This window comes from Anguilla anguilla, chromosome 17 (assembly GCF_013347855.1).
Source record: "Anguilla anguilla isolate fAngAng1 chromosome 17, fAngAng1.pri, whole genome shotgun sequence".
NCBI classification, from domain to species: Eukaryota; Metazoa; Chordata; class Actinopteri; order Anguilliformes; family Anguillidae; genus Anguilla; species Anguilla anguilla.
In genome coordinates, this window is record NC_049217.1 from 580,654 (window position 1) to 602,869 (window position 22,216).

The 22,216-nt window shown below is 46.8% G+C and overlaps 1 protein-coding gene and 1 long non-coding RNA gene across 3 annotated transcripts in view; one reads left to right on the forward strand and one right to left on the reverse strand.

Annotated features, from left to right (window-relative positions):
- The window catches only part of LOC118216658 (V-type proton ATPase 116 kDa subunit a1-like), a 45,072-nt gene that overhangs the window by 7,808 nt on the left and 15,048 nt on the right, over nt 1–22,216 (forward strand). Inside the window, exons 5-18 of one of the 2 annotated variants that reach the window (XM_035398032.1) lie at nt 59–187; nt 3,980–4,086; nt 4,578–4,704; nt 6,328–6,410; nt 7,125–7,218; nt 10,720–10,932; nt 13,279–13,429; nt 15,115–15,254; nt 15,993–16,156; nt 16,284–16,374; nt 17,082–17,200; nt 18,699–18,915; nt 19,495–19,602; nt 20,027–20,134. In XM_035398032.1, the coding sequence (XP_035253923.1) occupies nt 59–187; nt 3,980–4,086; nt 4,578–4,704; nt 6,328–6,410; nt 7,125–7,218; nt 10,720–10,932; nt 13,279–13,429; nt 15,115–15,254; nt 15,993–16,156; nt 16,284–16,374; nt 17,082–17,200; nt 18,699–18,915; nt 19,495–19,602; nt 20,027–20,134 (1,851 nt within the window). The remainder of the gene's footprint in view (nt 1–58; nt 188–3,979; nt 4,087–4,577; nt 4,705–6,327; nt 6,411–7,124; nt 7,219–10,719; nt 10,933–13,278; nt 13,430–15,114; nt 15,255–15,992; nt 16,157–16,283; nt 16,375–17,081; nt 17,201–18,698; nt 18,916–19,494; nt 19,603–20,026; nt 20,135–22,216) is intronic. The other variant, XM_035398033.1, reaches the window with a different exon arrangement.
- LOC118216660 lies at nt 5,181–5,700 on the reverse strand. The gene is made up of 3 exons (XR_004763051.1): nt 5,582–5,700; nt 5,502–5,529; nt 5,181–5,301 (listed from the first exon to the last, which is right to left on the reverse strand). It is a non-coding gene; the product is annotated as an uncharacterized LOC118216660 (long non-coding RNA).

Below are 22,216 nucleotides of genomic sequence, written 5' to 3' on the forward strand. Positions count from 1 at the left end.
TAATATTTTTGGCTCTAAAATAAGCAAATATGGCTGCCGGCTGTTTTTTCCTCTACAGGCCACCTTTGAGAAGCTGGAGAACGAGCTGAAGGAGATCAACACCAACCAGGAAGCTCTGAAGAAGAACTTTCTGGAACTGACTGAGCTCAAGCACATCCTGAGGCGCACCCAGCAATTCTTTGACGAGGTCGGGTCCTTTCCAAACTCTCATTGGCCACTGGCTGCCTGGTGACGGCTGCCTGATTGGCTTTATGTAGATCAGGGTTTTTCCTGGCATGAAAAGGGTCTTTGGTGCTCCTCATCAGTGGGCCAGCACTTACCATTGTGCATAGGGTCATCGCAGATTGTTAGTAATGAACTATCCTAAATTGGCTCCTAAAACAGTCAAGGTATAAAATTCTTGGTGTAATTACTGTTTATTTTACATGTAAAAAACTGAACAATACAAAAGCATCAGAAAATAGAATTTGTATCAAAAAGCAGTGCAACAAAAAAAAGTTCAAATTGCAAACATAAAAAATATTTATAAATAGGACAAACGTTTGTCTTATTCCCACAACAGTCACAAATAGGCTGAATTTCCGAGACAGCCCTTTGTTGCCTTAAATAGTTAAGATGTGGCTTCTGGAGCCTTGCACACTTTCACCATATCGTTTCCCTCTTTCGTGCTGCCGGGTTACTGCAAGTAACCAATAGATACACCAAACGGTGCGTCGAGGTCACCAACAGCAAGAAACCAAAACTTGTCAGGTCGACTGTAAGAAACCGTCCGCAAACCAAACAGCAGCAGTATCTGAGTGGCGGAGGAACATCGTCTTACCCGGTGCTCGTGGAGCGGGGTTCGTTTCATGTTATCTGACTGCAGGTTTTAACCTTTCCTCTCTGCTAATGGTTATGCATAGATGGAGGAAACTGCTGTCCACCTGTAGTGTGGCTTCATAAGAATCACTATCTATCTTGGTTGATGCGGACATGTCTTTGGCTTGTGTAGCCTGCATAAATAGTTGCGTATCCTGCTACGACACTAGCGTATAGGCGAGTGACTACGGGGTGCAGATATCCTGAGTTCTGTGTGTGTGCTAGGACCTTAAAACTGCTAGGTGTGCAGCGGTAAGAGTCAAAGAGGAATACCAGGCTAAAATGAATGCAGTTTATTGTTCAGTGTGTTCAGTAATAATGACAATATACAGTGGTGCAAAATGTGAGTGGTGAAATGGCTATACGTGTAAATAGCTTACATGCGCAGGAGACTGTGTTGAAGAGTCTCCCCGAACCACTGCATGTTCCCCTTTATATACAAAATGATAAGACCTAACACCAAGCCACCAAATAAAAAGACACAATCATGGCAAAATGGTATAGATCAATGATCCTGCTTGCACTACCTCTGTAAGCATGGCACACTGGGTTAACCATTGTATCTGGCTGGGTGCTGAACCATAGGTATCAAGATCTTTTTAAAGCCACCAACTTGACATCAGTTTTCCAACAATAAAAAAACATGATTACATTGTATTACGGAGAACCTAAAAGTAAGTAAAATTTAAGAAAATATTGTGACATCAATTTTAGGCCATATGACCCAGTGCTAGTCACTGTCATCCCACTGATAAAAATTGCGTCCAGCGTCAGATTTTGTATAAAGTATGGCGTGACTAACAGACCTGCTCCATCATCTTGAGTCATTTTGACACTGAAAAACACTTTGGGTTTTAATTATGGCTTTCCTACTCCAAAGTTTCAGAGAAATTTGCTGTTTTTTTGAAAAAAGACTTCACAGTTCAACTATTCATGTGTGATCTGACAAGTTGACGTTTCTGTACAAAACAAGCCGTCAACTTCCCAGTGTGTGTCAGTTCTGCATTAGCTTGCATCTTTGCACACACACACATTCCAGCACACACACCAGCATAAACACACACACACAAACAAATAAACACACACACACACACACACACACACACACACACACACACAAACACACAAACACACACACACACACACACACACACACACACCAACATACACACAAACACACATACCAGCACACACATACACACACCGGCACACACACCAACACAAACACACGCACCAGCACACACACCAACATACACACAAAATGGAATGGAATCTCACATGACCTTCCTAACCCTAAGCAACATATCTTCATATTTCAAAGCTACCAAATTATAATGAGGTAAATTTGCTTTTGAAACGGAGTACCAGTGCTCCTTTAAAATCCCATATTGGGTTCCCTGGGCGCTGACTGCCTCTCCTAATGCTATTGAGCGGCTTGTCTGCTGGCGACCTTTGACCCCAATCTGATCTGACATGCTGCATTCTTAAGCACAGCCGCTTGAACTGTAAATCATAACATCCCCTTTACCAGTCCTTACCCACTCAAATTTAGGTAAATCATTGTGCAGTGTGTTGCTTCACTGAGAATCATTGACCTTTATTCTGCAGCCAGCAGGGCGTTTAGTCTGTAATTATACAGTGCAGACGAGGCTTTGTGTGGTGCTGTGACACTCCCAGCTGTGTTCAGCCTTCAGCGCTTCACTGTCTTTGGGATCCACTGTCAGTGCTGGTGTTTGTTACTGCTAATTTCGTCAGAAAATGTGTGTTCATGTTCTACCAATGTTTTTTTCCCCCTTAAACTTATTTAACTCTTAATTTCGCTGGTTTGGCTCATTGGCATTTTCTTGTCATTTACTTCAGATGGTGAAGTGTTATTTTCCATGTATCCCTGCGTCAGATCACTGAAAGATCACTGATCACATTACTGTTATTATTTAGTGGTTGGGGTTCCCTTTTAAGGATATAGGCAGCTTTAGGGGACTGGTGTCCTGGTAGTAGATGGTGGGAAAAATACCCGTTAGTGGCAAGTGGCTCACCCATTACCCCCCCACCCCCCCCCCACCCCCGGGATCAACCGTACCCATAGCTTTCTCCTCAACCCTCTCTTTCTTTTTCCCCAAAGTGTGCTTTTTGGAGGAGAACATGCGCTGTCTGTGTGCGCTAGCATCCACTGTACACGCTCTGTTTGCGCTAACGTTAACCACGTGCTCCGTTTGTGCGCAGAAGTTAACAGTATGCTCTGTGTTTGCGCTAACATAAATCCAGCTGCACCGCACCCACTGATAATATATTCAGTATAGCCCAGCCCTGTTTCCAGGTGTGGCATGCGTTTTGCACGTGCGCTCCTCGCCCCTGGTCTCTAGAATACCAGCATTCCGTAGCCACGCCCAGTGCGCCCGTGCACCGCGCCACTGACTGCACCCATGCGCCGTGCGACACTGATTCTGGAAAATAGAGCCCTTCATTGTGGATTGTGTTGAGAAATGGGACTTCCAGAAACCCATAAAATGGAGAAACTGAAACATGTTAAAATTATAAATGTGACCGTAAGCTTGTTCAGTAGTTGGAAATTTGATATATATTTATTGCTACCTTCCGTGTGAAGTGTAGGGCAACTGCTGCCCTTCCTTAGTATGCTTGTTTGCAATTCGGACAATTCAGAGGCCTATGAGCCTATGGCTGGCCTATCGCTCATCGTACTGAGCGCTGATTATTGAACTTGAAATCCAAAATCAGAAGTGATTTTGTAGTTAGTAATTTAGCTTTGAAAATGTGCCCTGGGGGGGAGTGCATGGCTGATGGTGCCAAACACACAGCAGAGTAAAGTAGCCTCCAGCACTTACCCAGCTATGTATAAAAGCTCTGGACCTCCAGCCTGGGGTTAACTGAGCTGTAGTCTGTTTAAGCTTCTCAGACAGGTACTGCATGCTTACACCTTTTCAAGCCAGCCTGTGTGTTAGTTAATGCTGTACGCCTTTGTGCTTTTTTCCTCTTTCTCTGTTGGGCCCTTTGTGAATCTGTCTTTTGCACCCTCGCCCCGCCCTCTCCCCTGCCCCCGCCCCCGCCCTGCCACGCGCCTCTAACGCGGGTCATTAGTTGTGTGATCACTTTGTGAATCCAGGCTCAATTCCATCATCATCAGCAGATGGAGGACCCCCATCTGCTGGAGGAGTCATCCATCCTACTGGACCCCAACGAGGTGGGACGAGTGGCTCCACTGAGGATCGGGTGAGCCCCCATATCTGCTGTCTGTCCCCCCCCCCCATCACCCCCTTCATTTATCACTTGCTTTGAGAGTCACTTCCAGAGTGACTTTCAGGGCCAACACAAGTACCCTAGAGGGGTAAAATGTAGTCCCAAGAGAGACAGCAAGTGAAAGAAAGGTACCTGACCAGTCATCGCCATCACCTGACCTGTCATCGCCATCACCTGACCTGTCACCCCCATCACCTGACCTGTCACCCCCATCGCCTGACCTGTCACCCCCATTACCTGACCTATCACCCCATCACCTGACCTGTCACACCCATCACCTGACCTGTCACACCCATCACCTGACCTGTCACACCCATCATCTGACCTGTTACCTCTGTTGCCTAACCAGATTTTTAACCTGCAATCTTCTGCTGTCTAGCTTTGTTCCCTCAGTACACCTCTTGCTGGGGAGGGATGATTTGAGCATATAGGAACAAGTGTCTGACCGTGGTTGCTGTCGGCAGGTTTGTTGCCGGGGTAATCGGCAGAGAGAGGATCCCCACGTTTGAGCGAATGCTGTGGAGGGTGTGTCGCGGGAACGTCTTCCTGCGCCAGGCCGACATAGAGGACCCCCTGGAGGACCCCACCTCTGTCAGTACCGCCCTCTGCCCGCCGCGGACATGCCCACATGATCACTGCACCGCCCTCTGCCCGCCACGGACACGCCCACTTGATCACTGCACCGCCCTCTGCCCGCCACGGACACGCCCACATGATCACTGCACCGCCCTTTGCCCAACACGGACACGCCCGCACTATCACTGCACCGCCCTCTGCCCACCAGGGACACGCCCACATGATCACTGCACCGCCACTGCCCACCATGGACACGCCCACATGATCACTGCACTGCCCTCTGCCCACCACGGACACGCCCACATGATCACTGCACCGGCCTCTGCCCGCCATGGACACGCCCACATGATCACTGCCTATCACGGACACGCCCACATGATCACTGCACCGCCCACTGCCCTCCACGGACATGCCCATATGATCACTGCACCATTATCCTCCTCAGGGCATCTCTGCTCACAGATAGATCTGCCCACAGACCTGCCCACAGACCTGCTCACAGACAGACCTTCTCGCAGACACGCCTACAGACCTGCTCACAGACAGACCTTCTCTCAGACCTGCCCACAGACCTGCTCACAGACAGACCTTCTCTCAGACCTGCCCACAGACCTGCTCACAGACAGACCTTGTCTCAGACCTGCCCGCAGACCTGCTCACAGACAGCCATTCTTTCAGACCTGCCCACAGACCTGCTCACAGACAGCCCTTCTTTCAGACCTGCCCACAGACCTGCTCACAGACAGCCCTTCTCTCAGACCTGCCCACAGACAGACCTTCTCTCAGACCTGCCCACATACCTGCCCACAGACAGACCTTCTCTCAGACCTGCCCACAGACCTGCTCACAGACAGACCTTCTCGCAGACACGCCTACAGACCTGCTCACAGACAGACCTTCTCTCAGACCTGCCCACAGACCTGCTCACAGACAGACCTTCTCTCAGACCTGCCCACAGACCTGCTCACAGACAGACCTTGTCTCAGACCTGCCCGCAGACCTGCTCACAGACATCCCTTCTTTCAGACCTGCCCACAGACCTGCTCACAGACAGCCCTTCTTTCAGACCTGCCCACAGACCTGCTCACAGACAGCCCTTCTCTCAGACCTGCCTACAGACAGACCTTCTCTCAGACCTGCCCACGTACCTGCCCACAGACAGACCTTGTCTCAGACCTGCCCACAGACCTGCTCACAGACAGCCCTTCTTTCAGACCTGCCCACAGACCTGATCACAGACAGACCTTCTCTCAGACCTGCCCACAGACAGACCTTCTCTCAGACCTGCCCACAGACAGACCTTCTCTCAGACCTCCCCACAGACCTGCTCACAGACAGACCTTCTCTCAGACCTGCCCACAGACCTTCCCACAGACAGACCTTCTCTCAGACCTGCCCACAGACCTGCGCACAGACAGACCTTCTCTCAGACCTCCCCACAGACCTGCTCACAGACAGACCTTCTCGCAGACACGCCTACAAATCTGCTCACAGACAGACCTTCTCTCAGACCTGCCCACAGACCTGCTCACAGACAGACCTTCTCTCAGACCTGCCCACAGACCTGCTCACAGACAGACCTGCCCACAGACCTTCTCTTCTCTCATTGTGACATCACTTCCTGTTTTTCTTTCACAGGGAGACCAAGTTCACAAATCTGTGTTCATTATCTTCTTCCAAGGAGACCAGCTGAAGAACAGGGTGAAAAAGATCTGTGAGGGGTAAGGGGTCGGACTGAGGAAGTGGGGTGTGGGGGAGTTAAAAGGGAACCCAGTAATCATAATTTTATTTTTTTGATTTATCCTGAGACTAACCTGTATTTCACATTCCTAAACAGAATCATTCACCTGTGCCTGAAAAAAGATGATGACATTGGTATAGAACTCCACTTCTTACCAGTTAAATGAACAGAGGTGCCTTCTTGAATTGGAGAATACTGTATAATGTGGACACATTCATTGTCTTCTCTCTATTTCTGAGGCCCAAAGCACGATATTTAGGACTGAAGTTTGTTGTCATCTTTTTGTTTAATCTGAACTGCAGCCTCCTAAATTTTCTGAATGCATTCTCTGTAGTGACATTATTTGGGTTGAGGCTGGTGAGGATCGGCATATTAAATCACGGGTGCTTTTGTAATTGTGTGTGTGTGTGTATATATATATATAATTTTTAAATATAAATATGGCACATATTCACACCCCAATGGCCATGTTCATGCTGCAAAGCCCACTGGGGATTTGAGAGGGTGTAGACATCTACAGCTTCTTTTCACACTGCGGACTGCAGCTCAGCTCACACAGAACGGAGTCGGAGGGAGGCCTTTCATTGTGTCCCAGCATGTGATGTGCAGCGAAGCTGTAGGACTGAGAACTGGCGCCCTGCCTGGGGAAGTGGGCGGGATTTATTTTTACTGTCCTCCTCCCTCCCTCTTTCAGCTTCCGGGCCTCGCTCTACCCCTGTCCCGACACTCCACAGGAGAGAAGGGATATGGCGGCGGGGGTCAACACTCGGATCGACGACCTTCAGATGGTATGGTCTGCCACGCCCAGAACGGGGCCACGCCCTTCCCCTGCGTTATTTTACGGAGTGTTCTACAGACGGTTTCACGCTCACACAGGTTAACATGGCACAGGTCAACCATCTGCCCCTTGGCCCTCAGACAGTCTCACCTCTGGTGTCCAGTGTCCTTCTGTTCTCTTTTATAGTGGACACACCACATGTGACCGCACAGGGGAACCTGTGATTTGAACAGTAGATCTGCACAGTTGCTGGGCTAGAGCAGTGAGTTGAACAGTGGATCTGCACAGTTGCTGGGCTAGAGCAGTGAGTTGAACAGTGGATCTGCACAGATGTTGGGCTAGAACAGTGAGTTGGACAGTAGAGCTGTGCAGATGCTGGGCTAGAGCAGTGAGTTGGACAGTAGAGCTGTGCAGATGCTGGGCTAGAGCAGTGAGTTGGACAGTGGAGCTGCACAGATGCTGGGCTAGAGCAGTGAGTTGGACAGTGGATCTGCGCAGATGCTGGACTAGAGCAGTCAGTTGGACAGTAGAGCTGTGCAGATGCTGGGCTAGAGCAGTGAGTTGGACAGTAGAGCTGTGCAGATGCTGGGCTAGAGCAGTGAGTTGGACAGTGGAGCTGCGCAGATGCTGGGCTAGAGCAGTGAGTTGGACAGTGGATCTGCGCAGATGCTGGACTAGAGCAGTGAGTTTGACAGATCTGTGCAGTTGCTGGGCTAGAGCAGTGAGTTGGACAGTAGAGCTGTGCAGATGCTGGGCTAGAGCAGTGAGTTGGACAGTGGAGCTGCGCAGATGCTGGGCTAGAGCAGTAAGTTGGACAGTGGATCTGCGCAGATGAGTTGGAGAGATCAGAGCAGATGTAAGGTCTGGCCTGTGTGCTGAACAATTGATGCTTTAAAATAGCTAATATATGTGACTAATGATTTGTTTGAGCTGGTAAAGGTGCATATAATGCTTTATAAGAGCTAGTAGAGGTTGTTATAATGCATGGAAGAGCTAGTAGAGGTGGTTATAATGCTTTGTAAGAGCTGGTAGAGGTGGTTATAATGCTTTGTAAGAGCTAGCAGAGGTTGTTATAATGCTTTGTAAGAGCTGCTAAAGGTGCTTATAATGCTTTGTAAGAGCTAGTAGAGGTTGTTGTAATGCTTTGTAAGAGCTGGTGAAGGTGCTTATAATGCTTTGTAAGAGCTAGTAGAGGTTGTTATAATGCTTCGTAAGAGCTAGTAGAGGTTGTTATAATGCTTTGTAATAGCTAATAGAGGTGGTTATAATGCTTTGTAAGAGCTGGTAGAGGTGGTTATAATGCTTTGTAGAAGCTAGTAGAGATTGTTATAATGCTTTGTAAGATCCAGTAGAGATGGTTATAGCTAATGCTTTGTACTGTTTTCCAATCACACACCAGAGAGTCTGAGTCTGCATCACACACCAGAGACTGAGACTGCATCACACACCAGAGACTGAGACTGCATCACACACCAGAGAGACTGAGACTGCATCACACACCAGAGAGACTGAGACTGCATCACACACCAGAGAGACTGAGTCTGCATCACACACCAGAGAGACTGAGTCTGCATCACACACCAGAGACTGAGACTGCACCACACACCAGAGAGACTGAGTCTGCATCACACACCAGAGACTGAGACTGCACCACACACCAGAGAGACTGAGACTGCATCACATACCAGAGAGACTGAGTCTGCATCACACACCAGAGAGACTGAGACTGCATCACACACCAGAGAGACTGAGTCTGCCTCACACACCAGAGACTGAGTCTGCATCACGCACCAGAGAGACTGAGACTGCATCACACACCAGAGAGACTGAGACTGCATCACGCACCAGAGAGACTGAGACTGCATCACACACCAGAGAGACTGAGACTGCATCACACACCAGAGAGACTGAGACTGCATCACACACCAGAGAGACTGAGTCTGCCTCACACACCAGAGAGACTGAGTCTGCATCACACACCAGAGACTGAGTCTGCATCACGCACCAGAGAGACTGAGACTGCATCACACACCAGAGAGACTGAGACTGCATCACACACCAGAGAGACTGAGACTGCATCACACACCAGAGAGACTGAGTCTGCATCACGCACCAGAGAGACTGAGTCTGCATCACGCACCAGAGAGACTGAGACTGCATCACACACCAGAGAGACTGAGTCTGCATCACGCACCAGAGAGACTGAGTCTGCATCACACACCAGAGAGACTGAGACTGCATCACACACCAGAGAGACTGAGTCTGCATCACACACCAGAGAGACTGAGACTGCATCACACACCAGAGAGACTGAGACTGCATCACACACCAGAGAGACTGAGTCTGCACCACACACCAGAGAGACTGAGTCAGCCTCACACACCAGAGACTGAGTCTGCATCACACACCAGAGAGACTGAGACTGCTTTCAGTAGCCCCCACCACAGTACACCCGAAATCACACCCATCTTATCAAACAGGCAGTATTTTACAACTGCTGTAGTATTGGGAAGTAATACCTTTATACTGATGAATATATTAATGCCGTGATCTCATACTTCAGTGCTGGAAGGCCGCAGTGCTTGCTGGTTTTTGGTGTACATCAGAACTTAATTGCTTAATTGAAGGCATTGATTGGCTAACGAGTCAATATGAAGGTTCAAGCATGCTCGTCTTTAATTTTCTAATGCTGGTGCTGGATCCTTAGTTTAATGCTTGTGCATTCCAAGGAGAAGGACAACACTTTTTCAATTAAAATCCTGGTTGCAAATACTGTCTTTCAGTATTGTCAGCAAGGTGGGGATTCATTGAAATATGTTTAATTTTCCGAACCGAGTAGTTTTAACTGTTAACACCCTTGTTTGACGTCCGGCTCTGAATACCGAACACAAGTTCGGTATCAAAATGCACAACTCACAACCAGTGAAAAATTGAGAAATTTATTAAGTTACAACAAGTGTACACATCTAACGTAAAGATGAGGTTCAACTACCTTAAAACAATTAACAAAGGTTACAGACATGGACAGTCACACAAGAAACGAAAGGGAGAAGATACCAAACCACAGCTTTTGTCCCTTAGTAATCCAAAATGCAGAAACCAAAAGACAGTAAAATAGTCCAAAGGAACCAGAGGTGAAATTTAGAACGGCAGACCTAGATACCCACTTCCAGCTATTACCAACGTCTTCCCAAGTTGCCCACAAAATAGACTTACTGTCATTGTTTTACATTGTTACATTGTCTTCTATCAGAATGTGTTACTAGCCACCTAGGCATTACTGATCAGTTTTGGTTTTTTCCTTTCTAACTGAAAACATGAATTTATTAAAACTCATTCCTTTAGGAACTTCTGCATAAGGTGGTTTGTGTAAACGGGAAGTTGAGTGGCCCACGCTCAGGGCCCTGGTAACGGTCCGGGAAACACCTGGAGCTCCGCCAGCGGATACTTAGCCACTGTTTCTCTGGAGTCCCTCCTCCCTGTAGTGACCCCACCCCCTTTGGGTCCCCAGGTGCTTAACCAGACGGAGGACCACCGGCAGAGAGTTCTTCAGGCCGCAGCCAAGAATGTGCGAGTGTGGTTCATCAAGGTGAGGAAGATGAAGGCCATCTACCACACCCTCAACCTCTGCAACATTGACGTCACGCAGAAGTGTCTGATTGCCGAGGTCTGGTGCCCCGTTTCAGACATGGATTCCATCCAGTTTGCCCTTCGCAGGGGAACGGTGAGTGAGCCATGACCAATCACAGCCAAACACCTCACTGTGCTGAAATATCTGTACCAATCATAGCCAAACACCTCACTGTGCTGAAATATCTGTACCAATCATAGCCAAACACCTCACTGTGCTGAAATATCTGTACCAATCACAGCCTAACACCTCACTGTTCTCAAATATTTGTACCAATCACAGCCAAACACCTCACTGTGCTCAAATATCCACACCAATCACAACCAAACACCTCACTGAGCTCAAATATCCACACCAATCACAGCCAAACACCTCACTGCTGAAATATCCACACCAATCACAGCCAAACAGCTCACTGTGCTGAAATATCTGTACCAATCACAGCCAAACACCACACTGTGCTGAAATATCCACCAATCACAGCCAAACACCTCACTGTACTCAAATACCGACACCAACATATGTAACGATAATGAGACAGCCAGCAAATCTTTTGGTCGATACATGGCAGAAAACATGTTTTCTATTAACCATCTTGTAATCTTGTGTACTTAGCCTGATTACTTTATCTTAAAGGGGCACAAAATAACCCTCCACATCTCTGGATTGCTATCCTGCTAGTTTCGCTGAGCTTTGATGAGTTCTTTGGATATCTGCTGGAGCACAGCCTGATACAGCAGACGAGACCAATGTTTGTGGCACTCAAAGTGCAAAAAACTTGCATTCGAAAAACTCAACAGCAACTCAAGTCTCTTTCCAAATGTAATGCTGCTGTTACTCACAAACATCCACAGACCTTGTGGTGCAGTTTCAACTACTTTCTACCGACGTACACCAACTGAGTCAACCAAGGTCTGAACCAAAGCATGGCTGTATTCTGGAGCGCAGTGCCAGTATTGTTTTAAAACATGTTTTAACAATGTTGACTAATCCTACGGCCATGCCAGATATGCTGAATTTATTCCCCTTAAAAGGGGGGTCTGGTGCTACCCTATAGTCCCCTCCAAGAGCCAGCCCCCTCATGGTAAAATCCATGTGGGGGCTGGATTCCACAGTGCACAGCGGGGTCTACTGCAATGCAAATGTCTCGGGTCAGGGCAAGAAAAGGTCACCAGAATTGTCATGCAACAGTTAACTGGCTCATGAGGAATTTTCCAGGTCGCGTGTCTCTGACCGTGTACATTGCCTGGCGTGTTTTCATCAGCAGTCTGGTAGTGCACTGATTCAGGGAGAGAGGGGTAAAGGGCAGGGTGCAGATGGAGTATAGTATGGTGGTGTATAGTAGGGGAGTGAATGGTAGGGTAATGGTGTATGAGAGGTGGTGTATAGTAGGGTGGTGAATGATAGGGGAATGGTGTATGGAGAGTGGTGTATTGTTGGGGGGTGAATGGTAGGGTAATGGTGTATGAGAGGTGGTGTATAGTAGGGTGGTGAATGGTAGGGGAATGGTGTATGGAGAGTGGTGTATTGTTGGGGGGTGAATGGTAGGGTAATGGTGTATGGGGAGTGGTGAATGGTAGGGTAATGGTGTATGGGGAATGGTGTATAGTAGGATGGTGAATAGTAGGGTAATGGTGTATGGGGAGTGGTGAATAGTAGGGTAATGGTGTATGGGGAGTGGTGAAACCTGTAGCATGTGCTGGGTGAGGTAGACTGCTCAGCTGGGACAGGCCCTTGGGAGCACATGCCACAGGGCTTAGTGCCATCATGCACGGAATCCACTTTCTGTTTTATGTATCCCCGTGCTATTTTTACTGCCATGTATGGCCAAGTATGTGCTGTTGCACCATACGATTTTCCTCAGTTTAAAGCAGGTGTTTTTCCATTAGCTCTGAATGTTCATTTCACAGGAAGTACTGGTGGAGTGTGAATTTTCATGTTCTTAGTAATCAGCCAATATTTAGATATAAGCATGTGCCAATACTGAGATGATCTTGGCGGTCATGCAAAGGTTTTTTTCATGTGCAATTTTTCCTCATTTTCCAGCTCCTCTAGACATTTTATGGCACCTTTGACCCATTCAAAATTTATTTTGCAGCTACTCTATTGGCACAATCATTTAACGTATTTTAACTGGTTATTTTTAGGACTGGAATGGTCTTGAGCATTCTAACTGTCATTGTGCGAATAGTGGCCAAATAGACCATAGTGTGACCGTGGAATTGGTACTATATTACCTATAGTAGAAACTGGTGAAGGAGACCATTGTATGACCATCCTTGTTTCTGTAGTATACTGTATAGCACAGCAGACTGGTGTGACTGTGGGGGGGGGGGGGGGGGGGGGGGGGCTGTGGGGACTGTAGATAGAAGGAGGAGGAGAGTAGATAGGATCACTGAGGAGGAGAGGATGGTGTGACTGTGTTCTTCTGGTCCTTAGGAGCGAAGCGGCTCCACTGTCCCCTCCATCCTCAACAGGATGCAGACCAAGCAAACCCCACCTACCTACAATAAGACCAACAAGTTCACCTCTGGCTTCCAGAACATCGTAGATGCGTATGGGATCGGAACCTACCGGGAGATGAACCCAGGTAATGCCTTCAGGGAGAAACCCAAATTCATGTGTATTGTGCACCAGATAATGCTTCTAAAATGGACCTAGAAGCACCAATACAGTCAACTAGTCATTGAGCCATCATCTGCTAGACTGCATGGTAACATAGACTCTGCCACTGTCTGGAATTCTGCCGGAGGAATATGATGCCGCTCTTTCACAAGTTGATCAACTCACTCTTAGTTGATGGAAATACAAACATTCTCACGGTGAAGCCACACTGTATGCGGCAACCGCCGCCTGGCGCCAGGCCGCATCCCCACAATCGGCTGTTTGTGGGCGTCGCCTATTTTTGACAGACAGTTGTGTTCGTTAAATGATGACCGGGTTTAATGTCGTGTTTCATATTCATTGTCCTGTCTGAATAAAAATAATTTTTGCAGTAACCTAGATCTGAAAGATGTTAGTCAGCTGCCTAGCTAGGCTGTCTAATGTCTATCTAGTGAGTTACAACCAACAACAAAAACACTGTCTGGCTAATTAGCCAGCTAATGCCAACAAAGTTATATCTGGTTAGCTAGCTAGCTGGCTGGTAGAGCTGATTAACATTTTTCAGAGGTAGGTTACTGCAAAAATGATTTTTATTCTGACCGGACAGTGATAACTAATAGTAACGGCTATAACTACATAGCAGGGCCACCAACAATTTCAGAGACTTTTCTCCACGCTGCGTTCCTCTTATCGGTGTCTCTGTAGGAGATCGTATTAAGTTTGGAAACCCGATACGGCAATTATGAGTTAGGTCCTCCCTTGTGGAACTATACAACGTGGAACTAAAGTCAAAGTTTAACTTTGGCCATCTCCCTCGCCGCCTCTTGCTGCACCACCGGCAATCCCAACATGCCTTGCGGGGTCTGGCTGCCACCTCTCATTCAAAATGAATGGAGGCAGTATCACCGCGCAGCAGCGTTGCAGTGTGGCTTCACCGTCAGTGTGGTATGTCTTGTTCTGTCTCTGGGTTCCCCTGGTAATCTTTGTGTAACAGGTCCGGTTGAGTCTCTGTGAGGTTTCCCCTGTTAGTCTCTGTGTAACAGGTCCGTTTGAGTCTCTGTGAGGTTTCCCGTTAGTCTCTGTGGAGCAGGTCCGTTTGAGTCTATGTGAGGTTTCCCCTGTTAGTCTCTGTGTAACAGGTCCGTTTGAGTCTCTGTGAGGTTTCCCCTGTTAGTCTCTGTGTAACAGGTCCGTTTGAGTCTCCGTGAGGTTTCCCCTGTTAGTCTCTGTGGAGCAGGTCCGTTTGAGTCTATGTGAGGTTTCCCCTGTTAGTCTCTGTGTAATAGGTCCGGTTCACTCTCCGTGAGGTTTCCCCTGTTAGTCTCTGTGGAGCAGGTCCGTTTGAGTCTATGTGAGGTTTCCCCTGTTAGTCTCTGTGTAACAGGTCCGTTTGAGTCTCTGTGAGGTTTCCCCTGTTAGTCTCTGTGTAACAGGTCCGTTTGAGTCTCCGTGAGGTTTCCCCTGTTAGTCTCTGTGGAGCAGGTCCGTTTGAGTCTATGTGAGGTTTCCCCTGTTAGTCTCTGTGTAATAGGTCCGGTTCACTCTCCGTGAGGTTTCCCCTGTTAGTCTCTGTGGAGCAGGTCCGTTTGAGTCTATGTGAGGTTTCCCCTGTTAGTCTCTGTGTAACAAACCAGGTGTGTGATTTGTCTCTCTCTTTGATTCCTTCTGCAGCCCCCTACACCATCATCACCTTTCCCTTCCTTTTTGCGGTCATGTTCGGGGACCTTGGCCACGGGTTGCTCATGACTTGTGCTGCCCTCTACTTGGTTCTGAGGGAGAGCCGGCTTCTCGCCCAGAAGAATGACAACGAGGTATGGGACAACCCGAGTCGCATTCGCACAAGCGCAAGGGAAAGGCATTGAGGAGAATGGTGGCTCAAGAGAATGGATTCAGAAAATTTAGTCGAGGCTGTTCAGATCAAACTAAAACTAGACTCCATGCTTCAGATATGTCTTAAATATAATGATTTGACTTCAGAAATATAATTGTGTTTATATTTCCATTATCTAACAATATTCTCCAGTTTAAAAGATGGCTCCAATTACTGAAATGATAAGGGAAGTAAATCCTAATGGTAACATCACTTCAGTTGGTCTTTTCTTTATTTTTGCCAAAATGTTTGATTTTGAGACAGACATCAGGTACACCTCCCAAATTGTGTTTTTTGAGCCTTTTCTCAGTTTGGATGCAAATGGGGTATTTACATCACATAATCAAACGAATGAAAAGATCAGTCCCAGAGATCATATCGGATCTCATTCTGGAATGTTTCTGTAAGTTTGATTGGGCCTTCAGGCATCTTGGAGCTGTGGAGCATGTCCAAGCTGTAGACATTAGCAGCAAATGGACCGAAGGAAGTAATAAATCCCTGATCTCTCATCCAGTGCTTGAATAATTAGCGTCTTCCTGGCTTCCCCATTTAAAAGAAACCTTGAGATATTCTTTGAGAAACTAATTGGTTGTCCTTATTAAACCCATTTATGTTGAGAGAGATTTGAATGATTTGTCTTCTGGGCCTTTTAAATTCACGCTTTGTGTTTGTGGTTCAGATGTTCAGCATGGTGTTTTCGGGACGTTACATTATCCTGCTGATGGGCATCTTCTCCGTCTACACGGGGATCATCTACAATGACTGCTTCTCCAAGTCTCTTAATGTGTTCGGCTCCGGGTGGAGCGTCAGACCCATGTTTAGGAGCGGCGAGGGCAACTGGTCGTAAGTTCGTGTTTATACATTCTGCTTGTTTGTTTGGGTGGCTGTTCGTTATCGCTCAGTTCTACCCTCTGGTCACAGACTGTAAACATGCAGCTGACTCTGGGAATAAACTAAGTTCTATCTTCAGGGAAGGGCTTCTCAACACAACCAGATTTCTACAGTTGGATCCAGCAGTGAAAGGAGTTTTCAGTGGGCCTTATCCTTTGGGCATTGACCCGGTGAGTTTTCAGTGATGTTTACAGCAGAACCCCTTAAACATGCAAATGTTATTTACACGAATGTGCAAGAAAGTGGCTTCCAGAAATGGAAAACCTAATGGCAGGTGGCGAGGGCAACGGTTTCTAAAACAGTATCATTTTTGTTACTACTAATACAGTTCCTTTGGGAAGTTCAGAAGTAATACTAAAAATAAAATTTATGCAAAAATACTCAATATTATCTTTCTCTCAATTCCTATCAATATGAGCAAAATATATGGCTAATGGTTTCCATTGACCTCTGCTAGGTCACATTTCATAATGAGTGTTACTCATTTTTTGATGAAGATTTATACCACTATAGTCCACTATAATGAAGTCAAGGGTGCATAAATCATGTTTATCTATGAAAAATTAAATTAAAAGGAAGTGAAGTTTTCATGTAGTAGATTATTGATATTTATCGTTTTGAATGGACATTCTCAAATATTTTTAATCTTTATCCCGTTATATTCAAAGAAACCACAGAACAACGGACAAAGCAAATACAGATGATGATCAACAAATAAAAACTCAAACTATGATCAGATTTACTCTGGTGTAGTGACAGGTTATGAACTACATCTCTCAAAAGTGTCATTCCTCTCATACTAAAAGTTTAAACCGGGTCTATTTGACCCAAATGAACATGAGGATTACAATGATTTTTTTGCTGGTTTGTTTTGCAGATTTGGAACCTCGCCAATAACAAGCTGACCTTCCTGAACTCCTTCAAGATGAAGATGTCTGTCATACTGGGGGTCGTTCACATGCTGTTTGGGGTCACCCTCAGCTTGTTCAACCACCTGTAGGTGTCACCGCCCAGGCTGTTTTACCCATCTGCCCCCTCCCTGCTCTACTGTTGACCAAACCCTAGTCTTACCTGCCCAGGCTGTTTTACCCATCTGCTCCCTCTCTTAGGCTGCATTCACACCAAATCAGGCAATGCAGCACCTTGCCGCAGGGTTGTGTGGCGGTGTGGGCGTGTCACTACGTGGCCCATTTGTGTGACGTCATGTTGTGAACTTTAACCCCCCCCCCCTCCATTTCCTGTCCGCTAACTCAAAAAAAAAAAAGAATGGACAAAAACGCAAACCGAAGAAAGCTTCTTGCTATCGTTATTTTGCAGCGTAGACTGCCAGCCAGACGCAGACATTGAAGCTGGGTACACAAAATAAACCAAGCGAGGACACAACTGGGAGAGTATCATTGTTTGGTCCATGAACTCCATAGTGCTAGGTACAATAAACTAACATGCAAGAACTGCTAAATAGCGAATCTTTATACAGCTTAATTCCGACGTACACTTTGTTTTACGTCGCTCTGGATAATAGCGTCTGCCAAATGCCTGTAATGTAATGTAAATGTAATGGAATTGATATTTAGCTAGTAGCACAATTATTGTTTCGGTACTCGTCCCATTACCCGGTACTGTCAAATCACGATGACGATAATAAAATCAAATCTTAGGAAATGAATCGCGTCAGTAATTCATCTGACATTTGCTCAGTAAACGGCGGACTGCTACATAGTAATTTAAACAACATACGTGATTGGCCACTGCAGCGTGACGTCGGGTTGCGTTCCGGCAAAAGTTGATTTTGGTTCAACTTTCTTGCCGCAGGCTGCTGCGTTTTTTTTTTCGGCACCCCATGCGGTCAACCACTGCTGCAGCCTAAACGCACTACCCCCATTCAAATGAATGGGAAGACTGCCGTTTTTGCCGCACAACCCTGCTGCAAGCTGATCTGGTGTGAATGCAGCCTTACTCCTCTACTGTTGACCAAACTTACCTGCCCAGGCTGTTTTACCCATCTGCCCCCTCCCTGCTCTACTGTTGACCAAACCCTAGTCTTACCTGCCCAAGCTGGGCGTCTCTGGTGCCAGTCTGTCATTGTGATCCATGGATCGGCTTTTTGATACTGAACCAATATTTGGTTCCTTGGCGCATAAGCTAAGACCAGATGTACACCACACAACGTTTTATGTCTTGCATCCCAGGTCATCTTGCATGTACCGACCATTATTCTCATCCTGCTGTCTTAATTGTGCACACACTATATGACGAGGCAATGACGTGAGGCCTGAGCTCATCTCTGGTACAGTAAGTGTTGTCCCCAGACTGTAAGGCCTGAGCTCATCTCTGGTACAGTAAGTGCTGTCCCCAGACTGTAAGGCCTGAGCTCATCTCTGGTGCAGTAAGTGCTGCTCCCAGACTGTAAGGCCTGAAGGACTGGAGATATTTCCAGATCTGACTGGCTGCCTGGGTTTTGAGAGGAGCCTGACTCTGCTCTGTTGCCCTGCAGATACTTCAAGAAGTCTCTCAACATCTTCCTGGGATTCATTCCTGAGATTGTCTTCATGTCGAGCCTTTTCGGGTACCTGGTCCTACTCGTCTTCTACAAGTGGGGCGCCTACTCCGCCGCCACCTCCAAGGATGCCCCGAGTCTGCTCATCGCCTTCATCAACATGTTCCTCTTCAACTACAGCGATCCCACCAATAAGCCGCTCTACAAGGGGCAGGTGGGCTCCCCGAGGCTTCTTCCCTTCCCGTTCCTCTGGCCCACGTTTGGTTCAGAGCAGAGATGTGTTTTTCATATCAGATAGCCAAAGAACCGCAAGCGTTCCAAGCAGTTACGAGATGAAGTGAAAAGCGATGCTGCACTGTGTCTTTAAGGATGCAACAACACCCTACATCAGAATGCCAAATAATTGCCAAGTGCGTTATTTGATGGGGTTGCACGTCTCGTCTGGAGTTATTATGAGACAAGGGGAGATGGACAGCTTAAAGGTACATGTTGTGATGCAGAGCGTTTTCATACAGGTGCACCTGAGCTATCCTCCGTCGCATCCATAACGAGCGCCTGTGAGGCCCGCCTAAGGCCGCGCCCATCTGTCCTGGCCGTCGTTTCGTTGTTTTCAGAAATTCCCATCAAACACACTTATTTATCCAGAGTGCAGCTCATTGACTTTGCTTGTGGGCCAGATTTAATTATGAAACCAGATAGGTTTATGGCTTCTGTAAGAATTGGGCGCACTAATCACAGCTGAGGTCGTGCGGAATGGATGGTGTGGATGTGTAATTGCTCTCTTTACTTCTAGGTGGCGATACAGTGTTTGCTGGTGGTGATTGCTTTGGCCTGCGTTCCCTGCATGCTCATAGTGAAGCCACTTCTGCTTCGACGGCAGCACCTCTGGAAGAAGCGTCTGGTACATTCAACGGCACCCCACACACATTCCTTCTTCTTATTATTATTAGTAGTATTGTTTTATTATTATTATTATTATTGTTGTTGTTGTTGTTTTATTTATTATTATTATTATTATTATTATTATTATTATTATTATATTATTATTGTTGTTGTTATTATTAATTTACTGCAGTTGGAATTTCGGGATTTATATTGCACCTTCTCAAGCCTGTAACAGTTTTTGACATTGTTCAGTTCTGAACTCTGAATACAAGGCTCATGAAAATAACATCTCATGCCTTGCTGAAGCTTTGTTTCAGTACCTGCTTTTGTAAATAAAAGTTTGTTGCATTTTTAAACCTGGGGTGAAAATGTTTAGGTCGTAAGCGGGTATGAAAGCGGGTTGTGACTGCTGGGTGTACAAGCCTGTCTCTGTGCGACAGGGCACTCAGAATTTCGGCGGGATACGGGTCGGGAACGGGCCTACGGATGACGAGGCTGAGATTATCCAGCACGACCAGCTGTCTGAGCCCTCTGAGGAGGAGGAGGAGGTGAGTCCAAGCGAGCAAAACCTGCCTGCGTTTCCCTCATGGCCAAAACTGGCCTGCGTTTCCCCCATGGCCAAAACCGGCCTGCGTTTCCCTCATGGCCAAAACCGGCCTGCGTTTCACTCAGCGGCCAAAACTGGCCTGCGTTTCCCCCAGCGGCCAAAACCGGCCTGCGTTTCACCCATGGCCAAAACCGGCCTGCGTTTCCCCCATGGCCAAAACCGGCCTGCGTTTCCCCCATGGCCAAAACCGGCCTGCGTTTCACCCAGCGGCCAAAACTGGCCTGCGTTTCACTCAGCGGCCAAAACCAGCCTGCGTTTCCCCCAGTGGCCATATTGTCTCCCCATATGCCGTTTTGTTAAGTTATTGTTCTATTTGAATCAGGGACAGTTTGCATCAGTATTGAGTAAGGGTGTGAAAAAATCCTGTGTACCGAAAAATCGTACCGAAAACAGCTGACGGTTCGTACCGAAATTGAAAACAGGCAAACCGCAGTTCATATTAGCACATTATTTTATTTTAATTGCATTTAGTTTTCCAGCTTCAAAGTAGGCTATAGACAGAGAATTTTGCCACGGAGAAATAGTACAAGTAGAAGACCGCGACAACGCAATCAACGAAGAAGTTAGTCGGTACGGGGAAGGCGTTGCTCTCCCTCTAGACAAAAGTCCGCTACAATTGTGGAGAGACAACAGCGGAAAGTTCCCACTGCTTGTCCCACTCGCAGAAGCTTTTCTATCTATTCCAGCCACTTCAATTCCAAGCTAACAAGTTTTCTCAGCTGCGGGACATCGTTTCAGCTAAAAGGTCTCAGCTCCTCCTGAAAACGTGGAAATATTGTTGTTTCTTAAAAAAAAACTTGTCATAGAGCAGCCTTTTTAATAGCCAAAGAACCAAGCACTTTCTTTCCCTATTTTTAATAAAATGTTTTTGTTTCAATTTTATTCTAAGCCATTTAGTTTGAAAGAATGTGTTTGATATGGCAATTTTATTTTACTAAATTTCCCAAAATGGGTTGTTTTAGCCCTGGATGCTGATTTCTTTACCGTGACTTGTTCTAATGGCTGCTTGAAAGAGAAAGTGCTATCTGATATACATTGGCTAAGTAGATACATCGTTTTCTCATAAAATGTAGTCGATAAAATAGTACTTCTTTGAGACATGTAAAAAAAAAAAAAATGTCTTGTTGAAAATAAACAGCACACTTAAATGTTTGATTATTATCCATTATTACGAACCGTACCCACTCGCCTCCCCAGAGACTCCTCACTTCTTGCATTTGCTACCAGCAAGAGGAACGAAGCCATGCCCTCTGGGGACGAGATTGTACCGTACCGTGTGCTCTGTATCATGATACGAACCATACCGTCAGTTGAGAGTACCGTCACATCCCTACTACCGAGTCACTGTATCTCGCACGCTTAGCGGACGACTGGACTTCAAGTCCCTACTGCGCCGTGTCTGGCTCCACTTTGTATATTATGGCGGCACCCACGAACTACATTTCCCAGGCTTCAAAACCCTTTTCACCTAGCCCATGGAGAGTCAATGGGTGACTTCACTGTGACTTTGTCCATATTTTTGTATAGTCTGTGGGTGAATTTGGCCTGTGGTACATGGATGTTTAGATACAGTGCGCCCCCTGCAGCCAGCAGACAGAACCACAGCTATACTGACCTGTTCTTGGAGCTACCCACCTCTCATATCCAAGATATCATATAAAATGGCAGCTGGCAGTGAATGTTACACCTAAAACGGCTCCTGATGCAGTATAGTGTTGTGATTGTGGAGAGTGTTGTGAGTGTTGTGAGTGTGGAGATTGTGGAGAGTGTTGTGAGTGTGGAGAGTGTGATGAGTTTGGTGAGTGTGATGAGTGTGGAGATTGTGGAGAGTGTGAAGAGTGAGGAGATTGTGGTGAGTGTGATGAGAGTGGTGAGTGTGATGAGTGTGGAGATTGTGTTGAGTGTGATGAGTGTGGAGATTGTGATGAGTGTGAAGAGCGTGAGTGTGATGAGTGGTGAGTGTGGAGATTGTGGTGAGTGTGATGAGTGTGATGAGTGTGGAGAGTGTGGAGAGTGTGGAGAG